Genomic DNA, 25,586 nt, shown 5'->3' with positions numbered 1-25,586 from the left:
AACACATCCCTCCGCGAAACCAATAAGAAGGAAATGGATGCCGCAATAACCGCAGTCAACAGAGGACCTGGAGTTGAAACATCAACAACTGATCTTCACAACCACCTGAAGAACGTCATCATTGATACGACCACAAACATATTTGGCCCCAGCTGCAAAAGGAGTCGCAACGGCTGGTTTGACGATGAATGTAAGCTAACAACGGAACGGAAGAATGCCGCATGCCGAGTAATGTTGCATTCTCAAAGAACGCGGGCACGCGCAGAGACTTACCACGAACTCCGTCGAGCGGAGAAGCGACTTCACAGACGGAAAAAGGAAGCCTGGGAGAACCAACGGGCCTGTCGAAGTCGAAAAATACAGGGAGCAACCGCACCAGGCTTGCAGGTTTTACCAACAAGACAGCAGGATGAAGCCTTATACACCTCGATGCTCATTCTGCCGAAACAAAGAGGAAAATCTGACTTCCGACAGAATGGGCATATTGGAGCGATGGCTTGAGTACTTTGATGAGCTACTCAACAACCAGAACATCGGCGAGTTGGAGGTTCCGCCAACTGAAGACGGCGGACAAATACTACCACCACCAAGTATAGGAGGAACAGTCCGTGCCATTCATCGGCTAAAAAATCATAGGTCGCCAGGAGCCGATGGAATTACAGCCGAATTGGTTACATATGGAGGCGACCAGTTACACCAAGTGGTTCATCAACTTGTGCTCAAGATATGGGACAGCGAATCATACATAAAAAGGAGATATCACACAGTGCAGCAATTATAGAGGTATCACGTTGCTGAGTACCATCTATAAGATATTCTCCGCTATCTTGCTAGGTCGGTGCCCCATACGCCCAGAACATCATTGGCCCATACCAAAGAGACTTCACTCCAGGCAAATCAGCAAAAACAGATCAGAATTTCTTTCTGCGGTAAGCGATGGAAAAACTGTTGGAATATGGACAACAGTTGCACCATCTATTCATCGACTTTAAAGTCGCCTACGATAGCATAGCGAAGGTAAAACTGTTCACAGCCATGAGAGAATTCAGTATCCCGACGAAACTGATAAGACTGACTAGGCTGACCCTGACCAATGTGCGAGGCCAGATAAAAGCAGCAGGATCACTCTCAAGACCATTCGACATCAACAACGGTCTACGACAAGGGGACGCCTTATCACGCGTCCTCTTTAATCTGGCCCCCGAGAAAGTGATCCGTGATGCTGAGGTAAACACAAGAGGTACGATCCTCTTTAAGTCCACCCAACTACTGGCCTATGTTGACGATATCGACATCGTGGGAAGAACCACCCGAGACGTACAAACTGCCTTCATCCAGATCGACCAGGCGATGCAAGATCTTGGGCTGCACATCAATGAAGGCAAGACAAAGTATATGGTGGCAACATCAGCACCAAAAACCAGTCAATCAACAACATCAAACCGCACTGGTCAAATGGGAAAAATAAAGATAGAATACAACTTTGAGACCGTTGAAAATTTCTCCTATCTAGGGCCGAAAATCACAACCGATAACAGCTACGATGATGAAATCCATGCACGTTGTCAGACAACAGAGCCTATTTCAGCTTACAAAAACTGTTCCGCTCGAAACGTCTCACCATAGGGTCGAAGCTCTTACTGTACAAGTCTATGATCCTGCCAGTCCTCATGTATTCCTCGGAGACTTGGGTTGTTAGCAAGAAGAATTGCGAACTCTTGGCCGCGTTCGAGAGAAGAATTCTCTGAAGAATTTTTGGCCCCCTACATGAGGATGGACGATTCCGTAGCCCACATAACGGCGAAATCTATAAGCGATACCGTGACCGTCAGGTTGTGGATAAAATCCGGCTCAATAGGTTACGGTGGGCGGGTCACTTAATCCGTATGGATGAGAATGATCCAGCCCGGAAAGTCTATAAGGGCAATATCTATGGTAGAAAAAGAAGACGAGGCAGAGCCTGCTTAAGATGGAGCGATGGCGTAGGTCAGGACACCAGACAGCTTTTAGGGATATCGAATTGGTGGACCTAGGCGCAAAACCGGGATGTTTGGTCCTTATTAAGGCAGGCCTAGACCGGATACCGGTTGTTGCGCCGTTGATGATGATGATGAGCAACTGCAGAGGAACTATGCCAAGTCTGGAGGCAGGGCCCTATAAAGGCCAGTGTCCGCGTCTGCCTGGTTTTTTTTATAGAAGTGTCAAATCCTCTTCAAACTCGCGCAGGTGAAAAATACGACGTCCATCGCGGTACTCTCAAAAGCAGAGCACCGTTTGACCAGTCAGTCGGCCTGCTCATTTCCCTCTATGTCCGTATGACTGAAAACCCAGAGAAGGGTGACCTTGAGCGAACCGCCACGTCTGATCAGTGCAATGTAAATGTGTACTGTACTGCTCCACCTTGCTTGACTGTCGGTCAGAATGGCTATCTTATGCTTATGGTTCGGACCGTGCCGGAGCCATCACCAGGTTTTCAATGTCGCCAATTCTTCCGCGTGCAATACACTGACGAATCCCAGAGACCATGAGATATATTAAATTTTTAAGTGTTCCTATACTTTCCTAACAGTCAAAAACCGTATTGAGGCCATCCAAACGACTTCTAACTTTGCATGTGCATTACTGAGCATTAACGTAGTATTCAGTGTAAAGTGTCATCTTGATTTGGTCATTTAGACTTTACACTAAAAAGATTGATCACGTAACAGAGACATACTTCTTAACGTACACGAAGAGAGGAAAAGTTGCATTTTCCCAGAGTGTATCCTATAATATTTGAGCACACAACTATGTTGAAGATGTTATGAAAAATTTGAAGGATATTTATTTCGTAATTTTCATTTTTAATGAACGCATCGTGCACTTTCATTATTTTCTTAGTCTTAAGAATTAATCAGCAAATCATAATATTTTCCCTAAATTGAGCATGCGTAAACAAATTAGCATAAGGAATGACTAATGAGTCCAATGTGATCTCCAAAGTGTAAAATCATTTCACTACATCACTGTTGCACTCAACCAGAGATTCTAACCACATGTGCTTCTTAAAGTGCAGCAGCAATACATGTGAAATTAATGACGGAAAGCGTTATCGTAGCTACTAGTTTCCCCTCCGTTCCAGTACCATGCGATTGAACATCTGCGCGTGCCTCGCTTTCAGCATTGCGTGGCTTCAGAGTGCAATAACACAGAACGTGGGGGAAACAACGAACGAAAAATGACTCATAGCACCGACCGCGTGCTATCATCGAAAGCAACAAAAAAATGCAAGCACTGATAAGATTTATTACATACAAGCAAGAAACCAATCCAAGATTTACTGCTTTTCAAACGTTTAACCAATATTCATGCAATACTCGCGAAACAAAACTTCACACAACACAAGGCTCAAAAGGACACTGGTGAAAAGTGCCGGCCAAGCCGACGAGCTGAGTTCGATGCTTACCGACACAATCTGGCAGAGTGCCGTTCCAAATGTGTTGATCCGTGCACAACAGCTGGCGTGAACTTGTGGCTGAATCGGGGAACACGAACGACGGCTCACATTCGAATGTTGCCGAAGAGTCCGTTCGCTCCACGAATCGCCCGTGCATCGGCGGGGTTGGTGTCAGACATCCCAGCGCTAAAATTAGAGAAATCGGAGAAATCTAATTTGAGGTTTGTATTTTATGGCATGTGTTTTTGACAGAGGGGTTCATTTCGCGAGGAAGAAAATGAGACTCTCACCGGTCCTTGTCCAGCTGTACAGTGTGAAAATGGAAATACCATTATAACAGACTTGAATGTGAATAGTGCCCTCTTCTAGAGGATAGTGAAATGAAAAGTAGGTACATGCCTGAGGACCGAACTTTTCGTGCGTTATTCTTACTGATTTAACCCTACATTTCCCCAATAATGTTTAAAAAGCTTCTGCACAACTGCGAATGAAAATTTCTATAAAGGATTCCCCTCTCGCTCCTAGCCAGAACCAGATACTTAGCGAATAGTAAATGAAGGTTAGGGACTCAAATTAGCGATCTTATAAAAAGACGGGGAAAAGAGTCATTCTATTATAACCACTCAATCGAATGAACTCAATTACATTTTGGCTTGAACAAATATAATTTTTTTTTGTATTTAAACGTCCCGAATTCGAAGAAGAATCGTTTGAATGATCGCGCCAGAAGGGCAGATTTAAATAAAAAAACTTCCGAACGAAGTGCCGATTCCTACCAAGATTTATGGTACTTCAGAATTGTTTTTTATTCATATTGTTAATGCAGATGAATCAGAACGACAATTAAAAAACCGAAAAAATCTCACAAGTTGGGCTAACATGTTTGGATGCCGGAACTATTCGCTTATGTTCGTACATAATATCGGTAAGAAGAAAAGTTTTGTGAACGTTTTTTAAATTACAAGGACAACTCGATTTTATAAAGGCTCATCCATATTTATAGTTATCATCGACATACCAGTGTACCCAGTACCTTTTTCTGGTTGAAGAAGTATCATTTCAAATTATTATTTGGTAAACAAGGAAGCTACTGCGAACTTCATAGTTGAAGACATTGCAACCCGTAGTATCGGCGCTGTTATCGTCTACCAAAAAAATTTCGTGATTTCGGATTTCCAAGATTTTTAAATTTTGGAGACTCTTGAAAGTCAGTTTGGTCTTGTCAATTTCTAAGCAGCAATGAGAGGGGTCAATAAGTAGTAAATAATGTTTGAGAATATTTGGTTGGTTCTCATTAATCACAGTGAACAGATTCACATTCCTATAGAATGGGTAAAATTCTTATAGCATAAAAGTAATTTATTTCTTACTCAATGCAAGCAATTCAAAAATATATACATATTAGTTAAACTTTCCTCACACCCCGCGCAAGCAACTAGACCGAAAAAATTATCCTATGACAAGCCTTCAATAAAAAAAAAGGAACTTACTAGGGGATACCAAGAGTAACGTATTGCCATTAAATTATCAAAGTCGATATATTCAGAAAAACTTAAATGATACCTCCATCAGATAACTCACCTGAATAATGAATCAGAACACCTCGTTTTGGGTAGGCAAACTTCGTTGTCGCCTTCACAACTATCTGTAAGTTGTTAGGTGCAATTTAACGGTTTTGTTATTTATATAGAGAAAAAGCAGTTATCGTACACAAAATTATTACCTCAACTTCGTTCGAACTACTTATTATTTCCACTGGCCAGTTCGGCTCATCACAGCCCTTGAAAAGACTTTTTCTCGATTTAGAGTCAAAAATTTCCAAATAATCTCGACAACTTTTTTCAGCTGTAAGTTAAATAAAAGTAATATTCTTTAATGTATATCCTTTCTAATAATTTTCTATTGAAACTATCAATTAAAATTTTAAACTTCACTAAGCTGACATAAAGCGGTTACATTGTAAAATAAATTGCACTTACTCCTTAAAGATATATCTAGAATGGTTAGACGAATCTTCTGTGAGATAGGTGCTAATATTTTCCATTTACATTCACATTCGCCAATATAAAACTTCGGATATCCTGGTGTCATAGTGAATCCTTGAGGTTTGGGTGGTCCGTAGTAAGTCCTTTGAATTCCTGCATGGTATCCACTTTCTGAACTTTCATCATTGTCCTCGTCGTCGTCACCTACGTTCTTGTTTCCATCGTTCCCCACGTTATCGTAGAGACTATCATCCCATTCATTGGAAACAGTCGTATATTGTCTACTCGGCGTTTGTATTGTTAACTCACCAACCGTAGGCAGTGGCGTTTCAATATCCTGTTCATTGCTCATTTCAATTTCCTCTGGATGTTTTGATGAAGGAGTTCCACTATACAAGTAGAGACCATTGTTATCTGTGGCACCTGCAAAATATATATGTTTGAATCAGGCGTCTTTATTTCCTCAGTTGGAGTTCACAAAGATCTACTTTCTGCAAACGTCATATGGGAAGCACCAGCAGCAAGAATACCATCTGTTGTTGTTGGTGGATTCATTGCTGAAATTGTTGTTGCTACCAATGATGATGGTGGCATAGACTGCGGTGGAAGTGGTGGTTTTGATGACTCTAACGTCGATATTGAGGAGGAGGATAATACAGTTGAAGTGGCAGTGGTTGTAGTTGCCGCAAGGAAGGGACTAGTTGTTGTTGTGGGTTCTTTAGCAGTTATATTGTCAAATAATATTGGTTTAGGAAACGGTACAAAGTACTCTTCACCTTCACGTATGATAATAGTGATGTTTTCAAACTTACTAAGATCAAAATCACGATTCCCATTAGCCGGGAACCTATCATTAGTTTCTAAATTATTTGAATACCCGAGTGTCGAAAGCGGTATAGGCAGGATAGAAACTTTTTCTGAATTAACTTCCGACGCTAATGTTAATGCTGTTGGCACGAGAGCACTTGGAAAGACATCTTTACTATCCTTATTTTCGTCCGTACGGAAGTATATTTCATCGCCTATTTCTTCTATATCGTTGAAATCGTCCAAATTACTTGGCAGTATTTTGAGCACTCTGAAATCCTGTTTAGAAAGGATATGGATTAATATTATCTATATGATATTTTCTTATATAATCTTTATGCAACCAATTGCTCTGAAACATAAATTGAGATAGAAAAAATGAATCGAACAATTGGATAAATGATTGCTGCACATACGCTGCATAACAAATGCCATTGAAATTTAGCTGAATGCAGGCAACTGATATTTTACAATGAAACGACTTTTTTTTAGTCAATTCAAATGATTCCATCTTGCATATTTACGATATAATGAGTATTAATGAGTAATAAGTTAAATCTAGGTATGCCAATAATTTTCAAATTGTAAAAAAACTAAAACTACAAATGTAATAAAACTTAACGATGGAACTTGACAAGGAAGAGGACCGATTTTTAAATAACGCGATAAAGACCGTGAACTCCTTTTGCATTAAAAAACAAGTCGGGAAACCGGAAGCTGGACGCTTCAGGTACGAAAGGTTTTGTGTATTTCTTAGTACGTAGCACGTAATATATCCATATACTATGTAAGAGTATCCACGTTCGGGTGATATTGACATTCATAGTCTTCAATTTTCAAAGATGCAACAAATTTGAGGTATTATAACTTTGTTAGTAATAGTGCGATTTTCACCAAACTTGGTAAGATCATGCCTATATCACTGCAAAATTTCATGGTACTAGGATGAACTTAAGGGGGGTTTCTAACCAATTACAAAAAATTGTAGTAATATACTATTATTAATTTAATTTAAACAGATATCGGCATGGAAGGTATTTCGGAGCCCAGGCACTACATAGTGGCAGCCTCCTGATTTTTTTCAGATTTTTCGGTTTGATAGTTTCTGAGAATGGCCCCCTTAAAGAAGTGATCACTTTCAACCCCCCGCGCTCCCCACCCTTCCAACGAATGACAAAACTAAGATCGGCTTTGAAAAGTACTGATCGAGACCTTTAATTTGATACCCCACATGACTATATTTGATGAAAAAAAATTTTACCACCCCCTTTTGCATGTATGGGGACCCCCCGTTAAATTCGACGTAAAAGGATGCAATTCACTGTATGCGTGAGCGTTCGCAGTTCCCACCTTTCTACCAAATTTGGTGTCAATCGCTATAACCGCCTCCGAGAAAAATGCGTGTGACGGACAGACAGACAGACAGACAGACAGTGGTGGGTTACGCCGATGATATAGCACTGGTTGTGGTTGCAAAGCATCTCGAGGATGCTGAGTTGTACTCAAGCGAAGCAATCAGTGTTATTAAGGCTTGGTTAGAGAGTGCTGGACTGGCACTCGCGGAGGAAAAGACGGAAGCGGTCCTCATCACTAAGCGCCGCAAAAGAAATTACGCCTGCATTAGAATCGGGAATCGTATCATCACTTCCAAGCTGGCCGTCAAATACTTGGGAGTGATGATAGACGGAGGACTTAATTTTAAGCAGCACATAGAGCATACTTGTAAATGAGCATCCACCACGAGTATTTCTCTGGCAAGGATGATGCCTAAAGGTGGTCCCACGGGGTAGGGGGGGAGTCGGGGGGTGGTTTTAGTGGGTAAAAATCCCACACTCTGGCGTGCCCAGGCCAGAGTCTTTTGAAGATTTCCACCTCCTCAAAAAAAAAAAAAAAAGACAGACAGACAGACAGTAAACCGATTTTAATAAGGTTTTGTGTTTACACAAAACCTTAAAAATATCCGAGCTTGGTTTACTCCTGAATTATATACTGATAATTGATAATTTAACTTGATTCAAATGGGAAGAGATCGTATAATATAATAATTGACTTTTATTTATAATTCATTTCGCTTAGCTAATTGAGGGTATTTTCTAATAGAGTTATTCTGACATTCTCTAAGCCTACCCTACAATTCTATTATACATGAATCTAAAGTTTTCTCAATTAACTATATATGAATTCGGCAAACAATTGTATTTTCAATAAATTATGTATATAAGCATCTGATAACTTCTAGTTAAAATTTGACTTTAGTAATTTCTGGAAAAAATCACCATTGAATCTAATGAGCATTTGTAGTACAGAGGATATATTTGATATCATTCTGGCAATAAATTTTGCAGTATTAAGTTAATTGTGCTGTGTGTTTACACTTTGTTTTAAAATTACCACGTTTTTCAAATAATTACCTGAGAATAAATCCCTTTGTCTTTTTTCCTGTATTTTTCTAATTTGTTCGATTTTCTTCGCTCCTGCGAAACTTCTTCAACCGGAATGCTCTCCACATCATCATTCGCTTTTAATATTTTCACTGAATGCAAAACTTGATCTCTTTGTTGAACTAAAGCTTCCGCTACTGGCTCGCCTTTCTTCGGCTGCTCAACCTGTCGCCTCTTAGGAGAATTGTCATATCCAATTGTGAGATGCTCGTTGCAATAGCGATTTGTGTGGTAGCCTAGAGATGCATAAAAAAGTGCATTGTATTTTTTATAATATTGTATAATCTTGTTCAATTTTAATTCACGTTGGGTTTAATTTATTATCTATAAAAGAAAATGGACGATCGCTTGGAAAAAACATTCATAGATGTCACCTTTATCATGGGCGTAAAGTGTCACTAGTATTCGAAGAAGAGCATAAATTGCCTGTTGCAGAATTTCAAAGTGGCACATCATTTTTCGTGAGTTTCATATGAGTTCTTTCTAAGATACAAAGACAGTGTAAACACAAAACCTTATTAAAATCGGTTTAGTGTCTGTCGGTCTTTTTTTTTTTGAAGAGGTGGAAATCTTCAAAAGACACTGGTATGGACACGCTAGCGTGTGGGATTCTTACCGAATAAAACCACCCCCGATTCCCCCCAAGCCCCGTGGAACCACCGTACGGTATTACATCACGGGGCGGAGTCAGCTCATTTTAGCTTGGTCCCCTTTCGTCTCTACGCGGCATACGTAACCGGGCTTTTCTAGTTTCCTCTGCCTTTCGCAGTTTGCTCTGGATAGATACGACCATGGAGTTGATCGCATCCCAGTCTTCCTGACATGCTAACATTCTTCGGGGGGAGGGGGTTAAAAGTGATCATTTCTTCAAGGGAGCCATTCTCAAAAACTACCCAACACAAAAATTTGAAATCAGGAGGCTGCCAATATGGATATATTATGTGCTTCGTACTAAGAAATACACAAAACCTTTCGTACTTGAAGCATCCAGCTTCCACTTTCCCGACTTGTTTTCTGTTATCTCTATATTTTGCGCAAGTAAAATGAGTTAAAAAAACAACGGAAAAAATGTGCAATTGAAGAATGCTCCGTGGCATCAAACATCTCCAAAATGTTTAAATACCGTACAAAAAGCAACTTCAAAAAGCATCAACAGAATTCGAAAGCGCATCGATTGAGATCCTGAACAGTCAATGTGTGCCATGGTGAATTTCCTCTACGTAAAATGGTTAAAAAATGCTCAAATCTTCGAGCATACAGTCTGGGATGTGGTGAATTTGTTACCCATCAAAAGAACATCAACCGAGGAGCAAAATGTCGAAAACGGTGAAAGATAGAAAATACAGACAGACAAAATTTTTTTAGGGCGGAAAAATTTTAAAAATTATTGTTAAAATTCTTTATTGTCTCATCTTCCTACATTTTATAGTGGGAACAGTAAAACGCAAATCGACAATATTCTCATAAGACGCCGACATTTTAGCACTGTCATTGATTGCAAAGCCGTTCCCTATGAGACCATCGCATCTCAACATCGGCTGTTGATTGCCGTCCTGTGAATTAAGCCAACGATAAAACAGCGTGAGGAACGCACTGGTTCGCGGCGCATTAAATGGTGGCGATTTCGTGAAATGAAAGAAGAAATGATCTCACTCACATGATTACCGGCCATTACGAATGTGGAAGAATCGTTGAACTAAATGAAAGATCCACAAAGCGGCCTCTGCAACCCTCGGAGTCACCAAGCCGGGTAAGCGGTACATCAACCGAGATACTTGGCTTTGGGATGATGATGTTGAAATGAAGGTCCGTGAAAAGAAACGCCTCTAGGAAGCAAAGAAAGCAGTCGTTGTCACCCGAGCGGACGATTGCAAAAATCTTTACAATAAACTGGACACTCGGGATGGCGAGAGAGATCTGTATCGACTTGCTAAAAGCCGTAACGAACGTACACAGGATATCGAACACTTCTGTTGCGTTAATGACAAAAACGGTACTTTGCTTACCAACCGTTGAGTTGCGACGGATAGATCGCGAGAATACTACAAGCCGATCTCAACTGAAGAATTTGCTCCTCTTCCACTTCCACAATCATTGCCGACATTTGGACCAGTTCCACCTGTCAGCGCAACTGAAGTCGAGGAGGCAATAAAACGAATGAAATTGGGGAAAGCCACAGGGCCTGACGACATCGCATCTGAACTCTGCAAAGCGAACAGCTGAGACCCAACACTGTGGCTCAGTGTATTCTTTAATTGGGTTATTCAGGAAGGAAGAACACCATCTGACTGGTAAGAAAGTACCACTGTTCCAATATGGAAAAAGAAAGGTAGTCCAGTTCCCATACCATGAAGATTTTTGAACGCATTCTTGACAACCGTATTCGCAAAATCGTTGGAATAACTGTGAATCAAGCTGTATTTGTCAAAAACTGCGGAACTACTGACGCAATACACGCTGCACGGTCACTCATATAAAAGACAATGAACGGCGTCTTGCGGTAATGGAGACGAAGATTTTGCGTTTAAAAGCCTCGAAATTGCACCCAGATCAGGCATTCGATAAAACCAAATGGCGAAACCGATCACGGCGAGCCGACCCTGGTTCAAAATAAAACGATTTTCTCTAATTATCAGTAGGCAAGCAAGTTATAATAATTACCATCGATGCATTATAGAAAAAAAATCCAGTGGTAATTACATAAACAGGAAATTATGTATGATATTTCTAACAAAAAAGAATCCGGTAAACTTTTTCCCACTAGCTAGAGTAGTGAACAATTATTAGTTTAAGGAACTAGTAGTGAACAATTATTAGTTTAAGGAATTGAATGAGCCTTTACTGTTACCTACCGAGAGCTCCGCTCCTGAGTTCGACCATTATAATTAATAGTCGTAAATCTCATATAGAAGCAAATAACATCTCAACACATCTCCTGATAATTAACACAATCAGAGATTTCTATTCACAACAAATGCATGTGGCATATTTCTCAGGGGATAGAAAGTCCACCCCCATTTGAGATTTCTATGTTGCTCCAATGATTCAAATAAATCCCATTACATGGAATGACTGTTGTTAATAATGTTTGTTGGTGGCAAACATTTACAGAGTTCATGATGTTTTTAATGACTTAACGAGAAAGGAAAGGACACTACAATCAATAGGAACATTTGTGCTTTAAGATGCCATTGAGTTTGAGATGTTAAGTGATTTCAAGTGAAATAATTTATAATCTTGCCTATCAAAAGCGTCAGTGTCCTCTACCATCTTGGACACGGTGTACAAAGGACTTGTCATTGAGTTTACACAGAATTCAACACGTGTCACGAAAACGTGCCCTAATATTCCAATTAAGGATTTAGTTGATCCTGGCTGCTTTGATGAATTGATTATCAATGAATAGTCAATAATTTTATGGAAATTTCATTTGTGACTTTTATTTAATCTCTTCCGTCGATACGTTTTAGATGAAGCCTTCTAACAATAGTCGAATGTAGAAAAAAAAAACAAAGATAACTGCTATATATGATTGCACTATACATATTTCTGAGATTAATAGATTTATTAACACGAATTCTCGTTTCGAACAGACTGCATTCGAATTAATTGCAGCAAATGATTTCTTCTTTTAAGTATATATGCATGTAAGCAATAACTAATATGTAATTGCATTAGAATGTAAATCGATTTTTAGTGGCTTAGCAAACAAGGGCATCGATGTTTGACCAAAGTCGAAAAACTCGGACAAAGCAACGAACACAGAAAATGTCAGCGGCGAATTTTACTCGCGCATAGTCGGACTGAAGATTCTCCTTTTTCAGTCTTTCTTAAGTTCGAAAGCATGTCGGTTTGTCTTGACCGGTTTCACCATTTCGCTTGGACAGAGGTTTGATCTTGATGAAGTCTACCTGATTATCGCATTCGTTCTATTGGCATTAATGTGCAGAATATCGAGAGTATAAAAAAATTTGTACATGTAAGTAACGTTGTTTCTTTCGACGAGGGCACCGTCTATCTTTTCTTCTGTATGGAAAAACACATGAAAAGTGATCGGCACGCTGATTTGAAGGCTTCAAGCCTTCATTGACACCTGCATCTGGCTTCTCTTTTGTGTACTCTGGCCTGACACAATCTCGAACGAAGAACTGTGTCGCCGTACACACCAGGTATCGGTAGTAGCGTAGACTCTAAGAAAGGACAAATCCATCGTTATGCTCCAACTTCATGAAGGCTTCTTGATACAACCTTAGGAAACTGAAGCATATTTCGACGAACTGAGGATGATGGTATGCAGGTGTGGTGGATGCACTATGTCCCATTCAGGGGACTGGTAAGCCCATTAGTCGTGCAAACTTTCTTAAGCACAACAGAAGTGCCAAAGCGAATAAGAATTGGATGATCCACTACGAACCAAACACTGTCAAGTGACCAACACCAGATATTTGTGGATTTCAAAAAGGCATATCACATTACTGACAAAAAAATATGTATATATATATTATGTTGGAGTTTGGAGTAACTTAAAACACAAAAGTTAGCTATTAATAGCTTTTGGACAATACTCGTGGTTGAAAGTAAAACGTATTATGCAGTAACGTAGTATGCAGTACAAGTAAACGAAACTAGCATTTTACAATAAGATTACACAGTAGATCGATTTCAAAATTGTAAAACCGAAGGACGCGTTCACCTTTAACTGCAGCGCCATTAATAAAAAGAAGACACATTATGTATATTAAAATAATTTGAATGAAACCTTTTATGTATAAGTGAACAACAAGAAAAAGGTAGATGGATGAAATGTTCTTAGAAGAAAAAAAGTTCAGGACGATTTTTATAACATATAGATAAAACGACCACGAGCAGAGACGCCAGAGGTATTTCGCTAACGCGAACAGCGATCAATTTAATTATTGAGTAGAACACATTTATGTTATGTTATGTTTGCAAATCACTGACACCTAATGAAACCAACGCTTCAATACAGGACTTCGGGGCTTTGTTACATGAAAAAATAGGCCAGGTGGGGTTTTCAGTGTAAAATAACTCCACACCTCGTTTCCAAATGAGTCACAATAATTCTTCTAATGCTCGGTGGTTCATATTAAAAATATAATATAAATGCAGAAGAAAAGAAAGCAATTGTGTTACTGATCAAGCATGCAGACCGGAAAAAATTCTAAAACAGTATTAACCACGAAATTCTGGCATCGGTTTTGAAAATTCGGGCTATACCATGCAATGTAACCTACTATCCCACGAGTAAGTCGCTCTGTACCCACATAGCGTAAATTAGTGCAGAAGGACACAAGTTTCTCGGAAAGTTCTGGGAGGAGCTGAGGCATATTGTAAGAAATCGTCAACGATGACGCTTAGGTGATGATGATTGATTTTCTGAATTTCCCAAGAAATACGTGAATAGCCCATTGGACCAGTTTTGCACCAAAATTTTGTGATTGCTATAATGGTACTTAAATTTCAGAAAATTGTAATATTTTGAAATCCAATGATGCCTATTTGGGCGTCTTGCGACTAACAACTATTCTTGTGGCGAAAATTTTCAGTTATAAAAGATATATTGGCCAAAAATTGCGAATGACGCCGCGAAATCGCAGCAATTTTGAAAAAATGACAAGTCATTTATGCATTAAGAACTCGTTTGGACACTAAAAACACAAAAAGTATCTAAATCTAAATCAAAACTCATAACAAAAGATCGAGGAGCTAAACAAAATCAACCCCGGGAAAGCTCGTCACGTGGCACCCATCAACCCGTTTACCAAGTACCGGACTTATGGAAAACCCTAAGGAAGGATCTGGTGTCCTCGAATCCAAATTTAGCCGATAGACGGTAAATGAAAAAATCGGTGTGAACCATATAATTGAAAAGTAAAAGTCCACACTTTCTTTGAAGAATACTAAAGAGAGAAAGAAATTCATGTCGTAAAGATATTAAAATCGCTCAAATTTGAGGTACCATACAGTTTTTGAGAGGGATAGTCACCGCGATTTTTCAACAGAGAGGGGGGATCTTCCCCTTTTTCCCACATACTCTTCCCATCCTCTCATCCTCTGGGGTTTGGATTGAAAATTCAAAATTATCCATCATATAATTTATAAATTATACTTTAAGGAGCATCACTTTCTCTTTCTGGCAATAGATTGGAAAATTCAACCTTTATCATTATGTTACTATTTAAAGATTATTTATTGTTGTGAAACCAAGATATATCCTTTCCATCCAGATGGTAAGACATGGCACTATGAAAGGCCCACTCGAGAAACCCGGCCACTAGCAGTTGAGGAAATGGTGGAGCATGGTGTAAAGGAATGGATCACATCCTATAAATTGCGCGTTTCAAAGTATCATGGACAGATCCCGGATTTGAGTCCTATAGAGAATTTAGAGAAAACCCCAACACCCATGTAGTGATCTAGGATAAAACATTTGAAAGAAACAAAGAGGTATTTCACTAAATACTGAATTCCTAATCACCAAAGGTTGGTGCAAAACTCGACCAATACCCCTTGATAAGACTTATTAATTTTTATGAAGAACCAAAGTGAAAATATTCCTTTTTGTTTTATCCTATGTAATGTCAGGCTTTGCTGGTTGAAAAAATAAACTATTTACCAATTTAATGCAGAAAGTGTAAAAACTATTTGTTTAAACTTTATTTTTTGAAATTATGGATCCACTTTTTCACCATACTGTATATGTAGGGCAAGGCCGTAGATGATTGGCATACCTTTGAAGTGAAATCTGTTCTGCCTTGATGATATCGCACATTTTTATTCCAACTTTTGAAAAACATGTAGCCATACTGTTGATACAAAGCCAAATCCACAAATCTGACGTATTTTATCATTTTAACGGTTATATATTAATTAACTCATCTTTGATTTCATTTGGATAGCCTACATTGATTTACTTTGCCCCTTCATTTTTCACAAAATACCATTTTGTAGATTCGCAACTTTGGAGTCATGTCAATAATATGCAGATGATAGACAAAAAATCAAGTGAGTAAAATCTAGTATATCGGAAAAAGTTTATGATACATCCAATTATTTTCCACACTGGATTAACAGGTGACCTGCTTGATATTCGCTTAAACACCATTAATGATTCTGAGCTACGAGTACATCCATTAGTCAGCATCACAACATTTTATGCACAGATTTTTGATACTCCTGAGGAGGTCATATACGTTCCTCTCTGTGCTTGATCCAAACGCTACACAGTCATTTTAATCATGCTACCATTTTTCTTGGATCCCCAAAAATGTTATTGATCAGAAGCTCATAAAGGAGGTAAACGACAAGATTGACCATTGTTGGTTAATTTTTTTTAGATGAAACATCACTGAAATCTACCATTAACTTTTGAACTATTATGTCACCACCCTTCATTTGAGGTCGAACTAGGTTGCACGTTTCGAAAATTAACAACCCCCTCATCTCGACGAATTGTCATTTGGCACATTTGTCCAAATTTAAATGATTTTCCTAGGGGAATAGATAATTCATTAAGTAGCAAACTATTAACACCCTTGCACACGCAATTTTCATCGCGTGGGATAGTGCAGGATTGTAGGTCAATGCCAAAATGTAGGCTGGTTGATTTCCAGTCAATTTGACTCGTGTTAAAAGTTAGAAGATTTGAGAGTTATTTATTCCGGACTACAGCACAATTTTCATTTCGTGCGTCTGCATATACATTGTGTCCATCAATCAATCAACTTCAGTTCTTACGCGTTTCAGTAAACACATAAATAATTATATGTGATATCCGTTGATATGTGAATCAACACTCAGCTAAAGACACACCTTGAAATTCTCTTCTCAGCAATATCGTCACTTCAGGATATTTGACTTTAGGCATGTGAAATTTTTATGACACCATGAAATGAAACGAAAAGCGACCACTTACTCCACGTCAAACGAAAAAGCTCAACGTGCTTTTACCTGAATAACGTGCCCTACTTCTGCCAACTTCCGTGTTCGCTCCTTAGTTATATTTATATCAGACCTAGAGTTTTTTCGCCCCCAATGCCAGCACTGTAGATTAGAGTGGGTTAGGTCAAGAATGGCATAATTTCCTCCTTCTTCCCTTCCCCAATGGGAACTTTAGCTGAATATCGATTTTCAAATTTACGGTGAATTGACTTGCTCGATTTTCTCGTTGCCATAAAAAGGAATATTGCCTTAATTGCTTCTCGTTTTATCGGTCGACGAAACCTGCCGGAAAACGCACATGTCGAATAACTCGATGAGATATAATCTGTTTCTGTCGTGTTTTCAGACAATTTGATGTGCTGGCAGCATTCCTCCGATTTTGCTAGATATGTACAAAGCGCTTAATTCCTCCAAATACTATATGATCAAAGAAAATAAAGCAATGAATGAGTAATACGCGATGGTTTTAGATTCCAATTGATCGGAAAATATTCCGATAAGTAAAGAAAAATATTCAGAATTATTTGGATTTTAAGAATTCTCTTTCAAATCAATTTGAATTTTGTCTTTCCCTGGATTGATTTATTCATATCCAAATACGTTTCAGTAGAATCAAAGTGTTTTCAAGTAAAATTCTCTTTCCTTGCAATAACAAGTAGCTGAAATTATTCATAGACAATGAGAAAAATTTAGAAGGATATTCTGTATGTTTCATCCCTTCTTCTCTATTCTACCCCCAAAATTGCATTATTTTACAATAATGTACTCAACAATATATAAAATACAGTTATATTATCTCAACTTCGTCAACCCCTAGAATTTATATTCATGCATTCGTCACGGTGCTTTACGGTTCATTGCACATTTATCAGACAATACATTTTTAAAGGATGCACTATAAATCGTGCAGTTCACAAGTCACTTTATTTTCGTAGGTACAGGAGCACGCAGTGAAAACATATATATAAATGGAATGGAATTTTTGGTGCATCACAGATAACCTTGTAATTACATGATTGTCCTGGATACTTTATCTTTGTTCATCTTAAATGAAACTAGATGTGATCCCCGCTTGGATAGGTAATGCTGCTCTATTTGACACAGTGACTAAGTACTATCTATCCTAAATTTGCCAAAAGTAGACCATGTGGGTTAATTGGTTGCACGATTCCATTATCCTGATTCTGGTTCATTCATGGTTTGTCCGTGTAAATTACATATGAATCAATGTGGGAAAATGGGAGAACCATTGTTTCAAATAGATTCGATGGGGTAAATAGTAGGTTGGCTTGGTGAACTATGGTTTAAATCTTTATTTTTTTATTTTATATAATATTTTTTGGTACATATGATGAGTGACTAGAGGAGGGCTCAGCAGAGAAAGAAAGGGAAATCTTATTGTTGTAGCAACATAAAACATATAGTACAAAGTTAGATCATCGTAGTGTAACAATGTGCGCGTGAGACCAATTACTTAATTTAAATAAAGGAGTGAAAAGAAATAATCTATAATTTCAAAATGGTAAGATAGGAAATTTTTCATAGCTTATGTTCCACTTTTAATATTGCCTAGCATTTGTTTAATGCCAAGAGTATTGTTATAGTCTCCACGTGAAGGCAACCTTGACCGCTTGGTGTGTTTCCTGTCCGAAACTATCTTTCTTTTGATATTAATTTCGCAGAAAGCAACCAATGTAGTCTAGTTTTTCTTTTATTTTATCACCATTAAGCTCTAATTTCTATACTCAGGGTGCTATACTAATTTCAATTTATGCTCAAGATGTGGGACAGCGAATCAGTGCCTGACGACTGCCAACGAGGCATTATCTGTCTCATATATAAAAAGGGAGATATCACAGAGTGTAGCAATTATAGAGGTATCACATTGCTGAGTACCATCTAGAAGATATTCTCCGCTATCTCGCTAGGTCGGATGGCCCGATACGCCCAGAACATTATTGGCCCATACCGAAGAGAGGTTGTGGATAAAATCCGGCTCAATAAGTTGCGGTGGGCGGGTCAGTTAATCCGTATGGATGAGGATGATCCAGCACGAAAAGCCTATAAGGGCAATATCTATGGTAGAACCTGTCTGAAATGGAACGATGACATAAGCCAGAACACCAGACAGCTTTTAGGAATATCGAATTGATGTATCCTGGCGCAAAACTGAGATCTCTGGAGTTCCTTATTAAGGTAGGCCTAGACCGGATACCACTTGTTGGATCCTAGCTTTGGCTAAAATTATATTATAAATTCATAAACTTGTCGTGTTTTTGCGATTAAATAAAGAAGCGTTTTCCACCTGTTTTTTCGGTCACGGTGCTCCCAGGGCAGAGGCGAGGCAGCGTCTGAAGAGCTGCCCTGCTCTGGACGAAACCGTTAGTCCTTATTTTGTTAAATGTGTCTTTTTCTCAATATATGATTTCTTTCTTTCTTTCTGTCAAACCATCCAAGATTATTCTCCTAATACGGTTTTGGTTCAAAATTCTAAGATGTATCAAAAGGTTTGGTAGCTGTAGCAATAATTCATGAAAGTAAGTGTTCCGATAGTGAAAACCTAGTCAGACTGAAGATTCATCTAGATATTATTATATTTCTAAGAAAATTTTAATGCACAATTGGATAACTTAACGTAACTCGAAATACAATTGTGTGGGATTTTTAGAAACCTGTCGAAATTATGAGTTCTGGAGATAAGGATTATTTAACTAGCATTCAGAAAATGACAATTTAAATAGATCAAGAAAATGAATCGAAAAAATTGTAAGAAAAACCAAGAAACAGGTAAAAAAAATGGAAAGAATTAAAACAAGAAAAATTAACAAGGAAGAAGAAATGAAGGACATGGATACAAAACAAATCGGAATACCGGTAGATGCGCGCTTCGGGTATAAGGTTTTGTGTTTGCCAATACCGTACAGAGCGTCATTTCAAACTAGACTTTAATACTTCTCTTGGGAAGTATTATTCCATTCGAAAAGAAAAATCTCTCTTTCCGATCATTCGCAAAACAACCCAAAAGCTAACAAGCAGAACTCTCTGTATTCTCCACTGTACCAAATTTTAAATCCCTCAGCCTGGTCCGATGATTCTCTGATCTCTGCCCAATGCACCGCTAACGACATGATCCAGCTGATTTGTGCTGTTGGAAAATATTGTTGTGCAACAAGAACAAAAAAAAGATACTTCAATGTCGTTTTTCTAAGAGCTTTCCTAAAATAGAAAAAAAAACCTAGAAGAAAATCAACACTGAAGAAGAAAATAACTGATTTCCGATATACGGCTTTTGTTTTCAAAAATTGTAGCCTGAATTTTAAGACTTGAAAAACTGGCTTTATCTATTCTCCAGTGTTTGAATCTGTTTTATAATTAACGAAAAAGGGTTGAAAAATAAAGTGAAAATATCTTAAAGTTCGTCCCCACCTATGTAAATGCTAACCATCTGCAATAACCGTTAACTTGGATAATCGAAGAAGCACCGTCTTTTTCTTCAGTTGCGCTTAGAGTTCACTGCATTACGTTAATGAAATTTTCATAGTTCACTCGCACTTGAATAAAACCGTTCAAAGAGTTGTTTAACACGTCTTATATTCTACTAGATATAAAATACTCACATAAAAACACATACACATAACCATTAGTTGTCAATGAAAATTTCATATAAATTATGCATTGAATAAACATTTACTAATTTGCAATAGCAATATGGCTTTTGCCAATTTTAATTCATTATGTACGAGTGCTATCAAAGCAATGTAATTTTCATGGGTGGAAGTGAACTTGACAAAATTAATGAACTGATGACTAAAATCATGTTTTATGTTAGGAATCGCTAACTTTTTAGGTGTTCTTCACTTTCGTAAGTTTACAATTTAGGATTTGCTGGTATTGAATTTTGGTGCAGTATAAGGCCAAATAAATTCGCGAATTGAAAGTCATACATTTCTGAAGCAATAATTTTAATAAGTTTTTTCAAAATGTCAAAAAATTAGGAGGCGCTTCGGAGCAAAAATCCAAAATGTAAATATCAATGTATAGCAGCATTTCATATAAACACATAAGGGTTTATAGATACTCCAATTATCATAAAAACGTTCACTTTCAGGATCATTTCTGTGGCTTAATCAATAAATTAGGTATCATGTTTTTCCGTATAAAATCATCAACATCAAACCTCAGTAAACATTCTAAAAAAGTAGGTGAATTTGTTTTGCGTAATAATTCCACAGCGGGTAAGTATTCATTACTAGAATAATGATTTAAACACCTGCCGAAAAACCGAACTTCATTCTTCACCCAAAGATCTCACCCCCTTGGTTTCATTAGATTTAAGGATGATGTTGAATTCAACTTTTACTGTGACAGATATCTAGGCGAACAAATAGTCGTAGAAAATAGTAGCGGGCAATTTTCGAAGGATAATGTCATGGATATGAATACGCACATATAACTACTATAAAATTTCATAGACTCTTTACTTATATTGACAATTTTTATTAAGTCTATCAACTAAGCTCTTCCCCATCAAAAACTAACTAGAAGACACGGTCCTAATTAAAAACAAGTTTGAATTTTATATCCGCAAGAATGAGGAATTTATATGTAGGTACCATAAGATCTGGACAAAGCTATTGCATTCAATATACAGACAGCGGAAATCTATACAATTCCTACATCCCACTCTGAGGATCATTCAATAAGAAACCGAAGGAACTTCAAACGAAACAGTTATTATTTGCTAGAACAGAAACAAAGACTCTTATGAAAACCTTACAACATCAAATAAATTATGTCCCTAGACAACTTTAAAATTGCCTATGATCAAAACCTGAGAATTTTCTTTCAGTTTAACTCTTTGGAAACAATCTTTCATCAACAGAATGACTGACATAACAGACAAACCACTTACATTGAGATCAAACGTACTAGGAACACCAGACTCCATTCCAACAACAGGAAAAACACGGCCGTGATAAAGAATTAATTAATTAATTATTAAGTAGCTATATATTGCATTTAACAATGTAACTTGTCCCCTGTCCGGATGGCTCAAATGTTTAGGGCGCTGGGCTATCGTAGCGGAAGGTAATGTAACTTGATAAGATATTATTAGGTTACTTTTCTTTTTCTTGGAAGCATTGAGAAAATATCGCGAATTACCGTGACTTCCGAGAGATGAGATAAAGAACCTGCGCCACTGTGTTCCCTGCCAATTTTGTCAAATTTATTGTTGCTACTATTCCTTATTAAAACAAGTCGGGAAACCGGAAACTTGGCATTTCAGGTATGAGTGCAGAACTATCTCATTTGTGCGTAGCCCGTTATGTATATGCATTTAGCATGTCAGACTACTCACTTTAGTGGGGTATTGATATTTAGCTGCAGTAAAAGTACACGGTAAAGCCAATTTTGAGCTTCTCTAACTTTGTTAGTAATAGTATGATTTTTATCGAACGACAATATGGTCCATATTATATTCTATACTAATATAAATTGTTATAACTATAAAATATATAAAGGAAGTTTTTACTCAATTTCCCTAAAAATATGGTAATGTTCAATTATTAACTTAATTTGAACAGATATCGATATGGAGAATATTTCATGATTTTTTTCAGATTTTTCGGTTGGGTAGTTTCTGAGAATGGGTCCGTTAAAGAAATCATCATTTTCCACCCCTCTTACTTCCCGCCTTTCTGACAAATACAGGGTGCGGCAGCATAACTTCCTTTTTTCAAAACTCAATAAAAACTATTGTATGCATCGGAAAATATTTATTTATTTTTTATAATGTAGGTACATGTCTAAAGTTTTTATTTACATTGTTTTGAAGATCAAATCTGTTAGGTGACGTCCCCCATTCTCCATACATTGCGTAAACCGATTTCTGGCGTTTGTCATGACTCTTGTTAGCATAGCAGGTGTTATGTTGGCAATTTCTTCTTGGATGTTGGTCTTCAAATCTTGTAGGGTTCTTGGACGGTTCACATAAACACGGGATTTCAAAAAACCCCATAGAAAAAAATCACAACGGGAAAGATCGGAAGAGCGTGCCGGCCATTCCAAATCGCCTCTAATTGAGATAAGGCGCTCTGGAAAGTGTTCCCTCAAAACAGTCATCGATGCTCTTGAAGTGTGTGCTGTTGCACCGTCTTGTTGGGACCAATTGTCCCCCAAATCCAAATTTTCCATCCGTGGGAAAAAAAAATTCTGTAGCATGTTTACATACCGGTCCGAATACAGTGTCACTGTAACCTCATTTTCCTCAAAAAACCAGGGACCAATAATTCCAGCTGAGGAAATTGCACACCACACTGTGCCTTTGGGTGAATGCAAAGGCTTTTGATGCAATTCTCGTTTCCAACAAATATTTGCGCATATCAATATCCATTTCAATAGGCACCCAAATTGAAAGAGTCGTAATGACACCTCGAGAACCTAAATGTTGATACATAAAAGCCAGAAGAATTCATCATCATCAACGGCGCAACAACCGATATCCGATCCAGGCCTGATTTAGTGAGGAACTCCAGACATCCTGGTTTTGTGCCGAAGTTAGTCAATTGCAACTATCCGGTATGCCTACGCTATCGCTCCAAGTTAGGCAGGGCCTACCAAGTCTTCTTTTTTACCATAGATATTGCCCTTATAGACTTTCTGAGCTGGATAGGGATTAGGTGATTCGCTCACTGCAGCCTCGGTCGGGGTATTGCTTATACATTTTGTAACGTTATACGAGTATATAGGCTACGAAACCGCCCATCCTCCTGTAAGAAGCCAAAAATCAATCACTAATCAAATCCTTGATAGTAATTGCCATCAAATGCAGAAAAATATGATCTCTTATTTCCAGTAAAGATTTGCATTAGTTAATTGTTAAAAGTAGTAATTTACGAATCATCATCATCATCATCAACGGCGCAACAACCGGTATCCGGTCTAGGCCTGCCTTAATAAGGAACTCCAGACATCCCGGTTTTGCGCCTAGGTCCACCAATTCGATATCCCTAAAAGCTGTCTGGCGTCCTGGCCCACGCCATCGCTCCATCTTAGGCAGGGTCTGCCTCGTCTTCTTTTCCTACCATAGATATTGCCCTTATAGACTTTCCGGGTGGGATCATCTTCATCCATACGGATTAAGTGACCCGCCCACCGTAACCTATTGAGCCGGATTTTATCCACAACCGGACGGTCATGGTATCGCTCATAGATTTCGTCATTGTGTAGGCTACGGAATCGTCCATCCTCATGTAGGGGGCCAAAGATTCTTCGGAGGATTCTTCTCTCGAACGCGGCCAAGAGTTCGCAATTTTTCTTGCTAAGAACCCAAGTTTCCGAGGAATACATGAGGACTGGCAAGTCTTGTACAGTAAGAGCTTCGACCCTATGGTGAGACATTTCGAGCGGAACAGTCTTTGTAAGCTGAAATAGGCTCTGTTGGCTGACAACAACCGTGCGCGGATTTCATCATCGTAGTTGTTATCGGTTGTGATTTTCGACCCTAGATAGGAGAAATTGTCAACGGTCTCAAAGTTGTATTCTCCTATCCTTATTCTTGTTCGTGTTTGTGTTTGACCAGTGCGGTTTGATGTTGTTGGTTCGTCTTCGTCTTCGGTGCTGACGTTGCCACCATATATTATTTACGAATAAAGAAAAGAAAGATAATATTATTGGAATAACCCCGTTTCTAATATTGGAAAATTGTTACCTCGTCGATATTCGTAACCTCAGTCGGTATGTTAAATATGTGGATTTTATGTTGGCTTAGTCCCTTCAATACAAAAGACTACAAAAGATGTGTCATCAGGATCACAAAAACTTCTTTCAATACGAAGAGGAATTCATTGAAAAAAAAAACATATCAACCAGCTACGAGCATTTCAATTTCCTGACACAAAGCCCAACGGAAATTGAGATATTTTTTGTTTCCACCCGTTGTATTTATTACAATTTAGATATAAATGAATAAATTAACAGATTGACAAGTATCATCGAGTTTACATTGAAGTGCTTTCGAAATATATTACGCTATCTTCCGCAACGTACTCGACATACTCATCTCTTCCCGTCCTCATCGGCACATATGGCGAAGAGCATGCATGCAAGTACGTGGGTGCATCTAATATAGCGTATTGATGATCCCTCTTGTGAAAAGCGATACTTCCGTACAAGTAAACATCTTCGAAAATTTATGTGTAAATAAGGTCATCAGGTTATATCTCAGATCTTATAAAAATAGAATAAAGAGTTGGAGTTGTAACGTAAATTGAATTGTGCAGGCGTTGGGTAGTATTTCTCAATAAGACCGCCCTACGGTAAATTGCCAACTAAATTAATTCAAACAAATTGTCATAAATATAGCTTCAGTCTTTCGTTAGTCGTAAATGTGCTCTTTACTAAAGTCAATACACAACGGAACAGTTTACATCGTTGAGTTGAACGGCTGACTATTAATTCCACGTGTGCCACGGTCAGCTGAGCGTGAATCCACCGAAAAGATAGACAAGCAGTAAGGTAAATTGGACGGCTACAATGAGCAACTAGGGAACTAGCCGTCCCTGAAAAAGACCGTGTCATCAGGATATCAAATGATTTAATACATACGTTAGTTGGGAATGAATGCATGAAATCAAGTTGTTTGTATAATTCGACTGGTGCGCCGGCCGTTTGGTAGTCGCCGTTCCGGTGTTTTTTGTGTTCAAGGCAGTTGAAAGTGCACTCAATACACTCTTCTCAGTAGGAATACATTTCAGGATAACAGCCGTCTGATATTTACATATGTATGCATGCATGTGTATGTACAGCTGCAGGACTTTACAAGCGATGGTACTTAATCTTGAAAGTGTCTTCATCGTTACTCGCCTATGTAAATTTATAGCAATATCTAAGGACACACATTGTTCATATTGCAATTCAGAAGGAAAAGTTGGGAAATGTATATGTTGAATTGAT

At 38.3% G+C, this 25,586-nt stretch overlaps 1 protein-coding gene across 4 annotated transcripts in view; it reads right to left on the bottom strand.

The window, feature by feature from the left end:
• Nucleotides 1-25,586, bottom strand: part of LOC119650983 — a 103,864-nt gene that overhangs the window by 17,944 nt on the left and 60,334 nt on the right. For 2 of the 4 annotated variants that reach the window (XM_038054248.1, XM_038054246.1), the window contains exons 5-10: nucleotides 8,640-8,905; nucleotides 5,910-6,507; nucleotides 5,416-5,844; nucleotides 5,160-5,281; nucleotides 5,018-5,081; nucleotides 3,446-3,622 (exon numbers count right to left, since the gene is read on the bottom strand). In XM_038054248.1, the coding sequence (XP_037910176.1) occupies nucleotides 3,446-3,622; nucleotides 5,018-5,081; nucleotides 5,160-5,281; nucleotides 5,416-5,844; nucleotides 5,910-6,507; nucleotides 8,640-8,905 (1,656 nt within the window). The remainder of the gene's footprint in view (nucleotides 1-3,445; nucleotides 3,623-5,017; nucleotides 5,082-5,159; nucleotides 5,282-5,415; nucleotides 5,845-5,909; nucleotides 6,508-8,639; nucleotides 8,906-25,586) is intronic. The other 2 variants (XM_038054249.1, XM_038054247.1) reach the window with 1 other exon arrangement.

The sequence above is a fragment of the Hermetia illucens genome, chromosome 3, assembly GCF_905115235.1.
Source record: "Hermetia illucens chromosome 3, iHerIll2.2.curated.20191125, whole genome shotgun sequence".
Taxonomy (NCBI): domain Eukaryota; kingdom Metazoa; phylum Arthropoda; class Insecta; order Diptera; family Stratiomyidae; genus Hermetia; species Hermetia illucens.
This window is presented reverse-complemented; position numbering and strand designations above follow the sequence as displayed.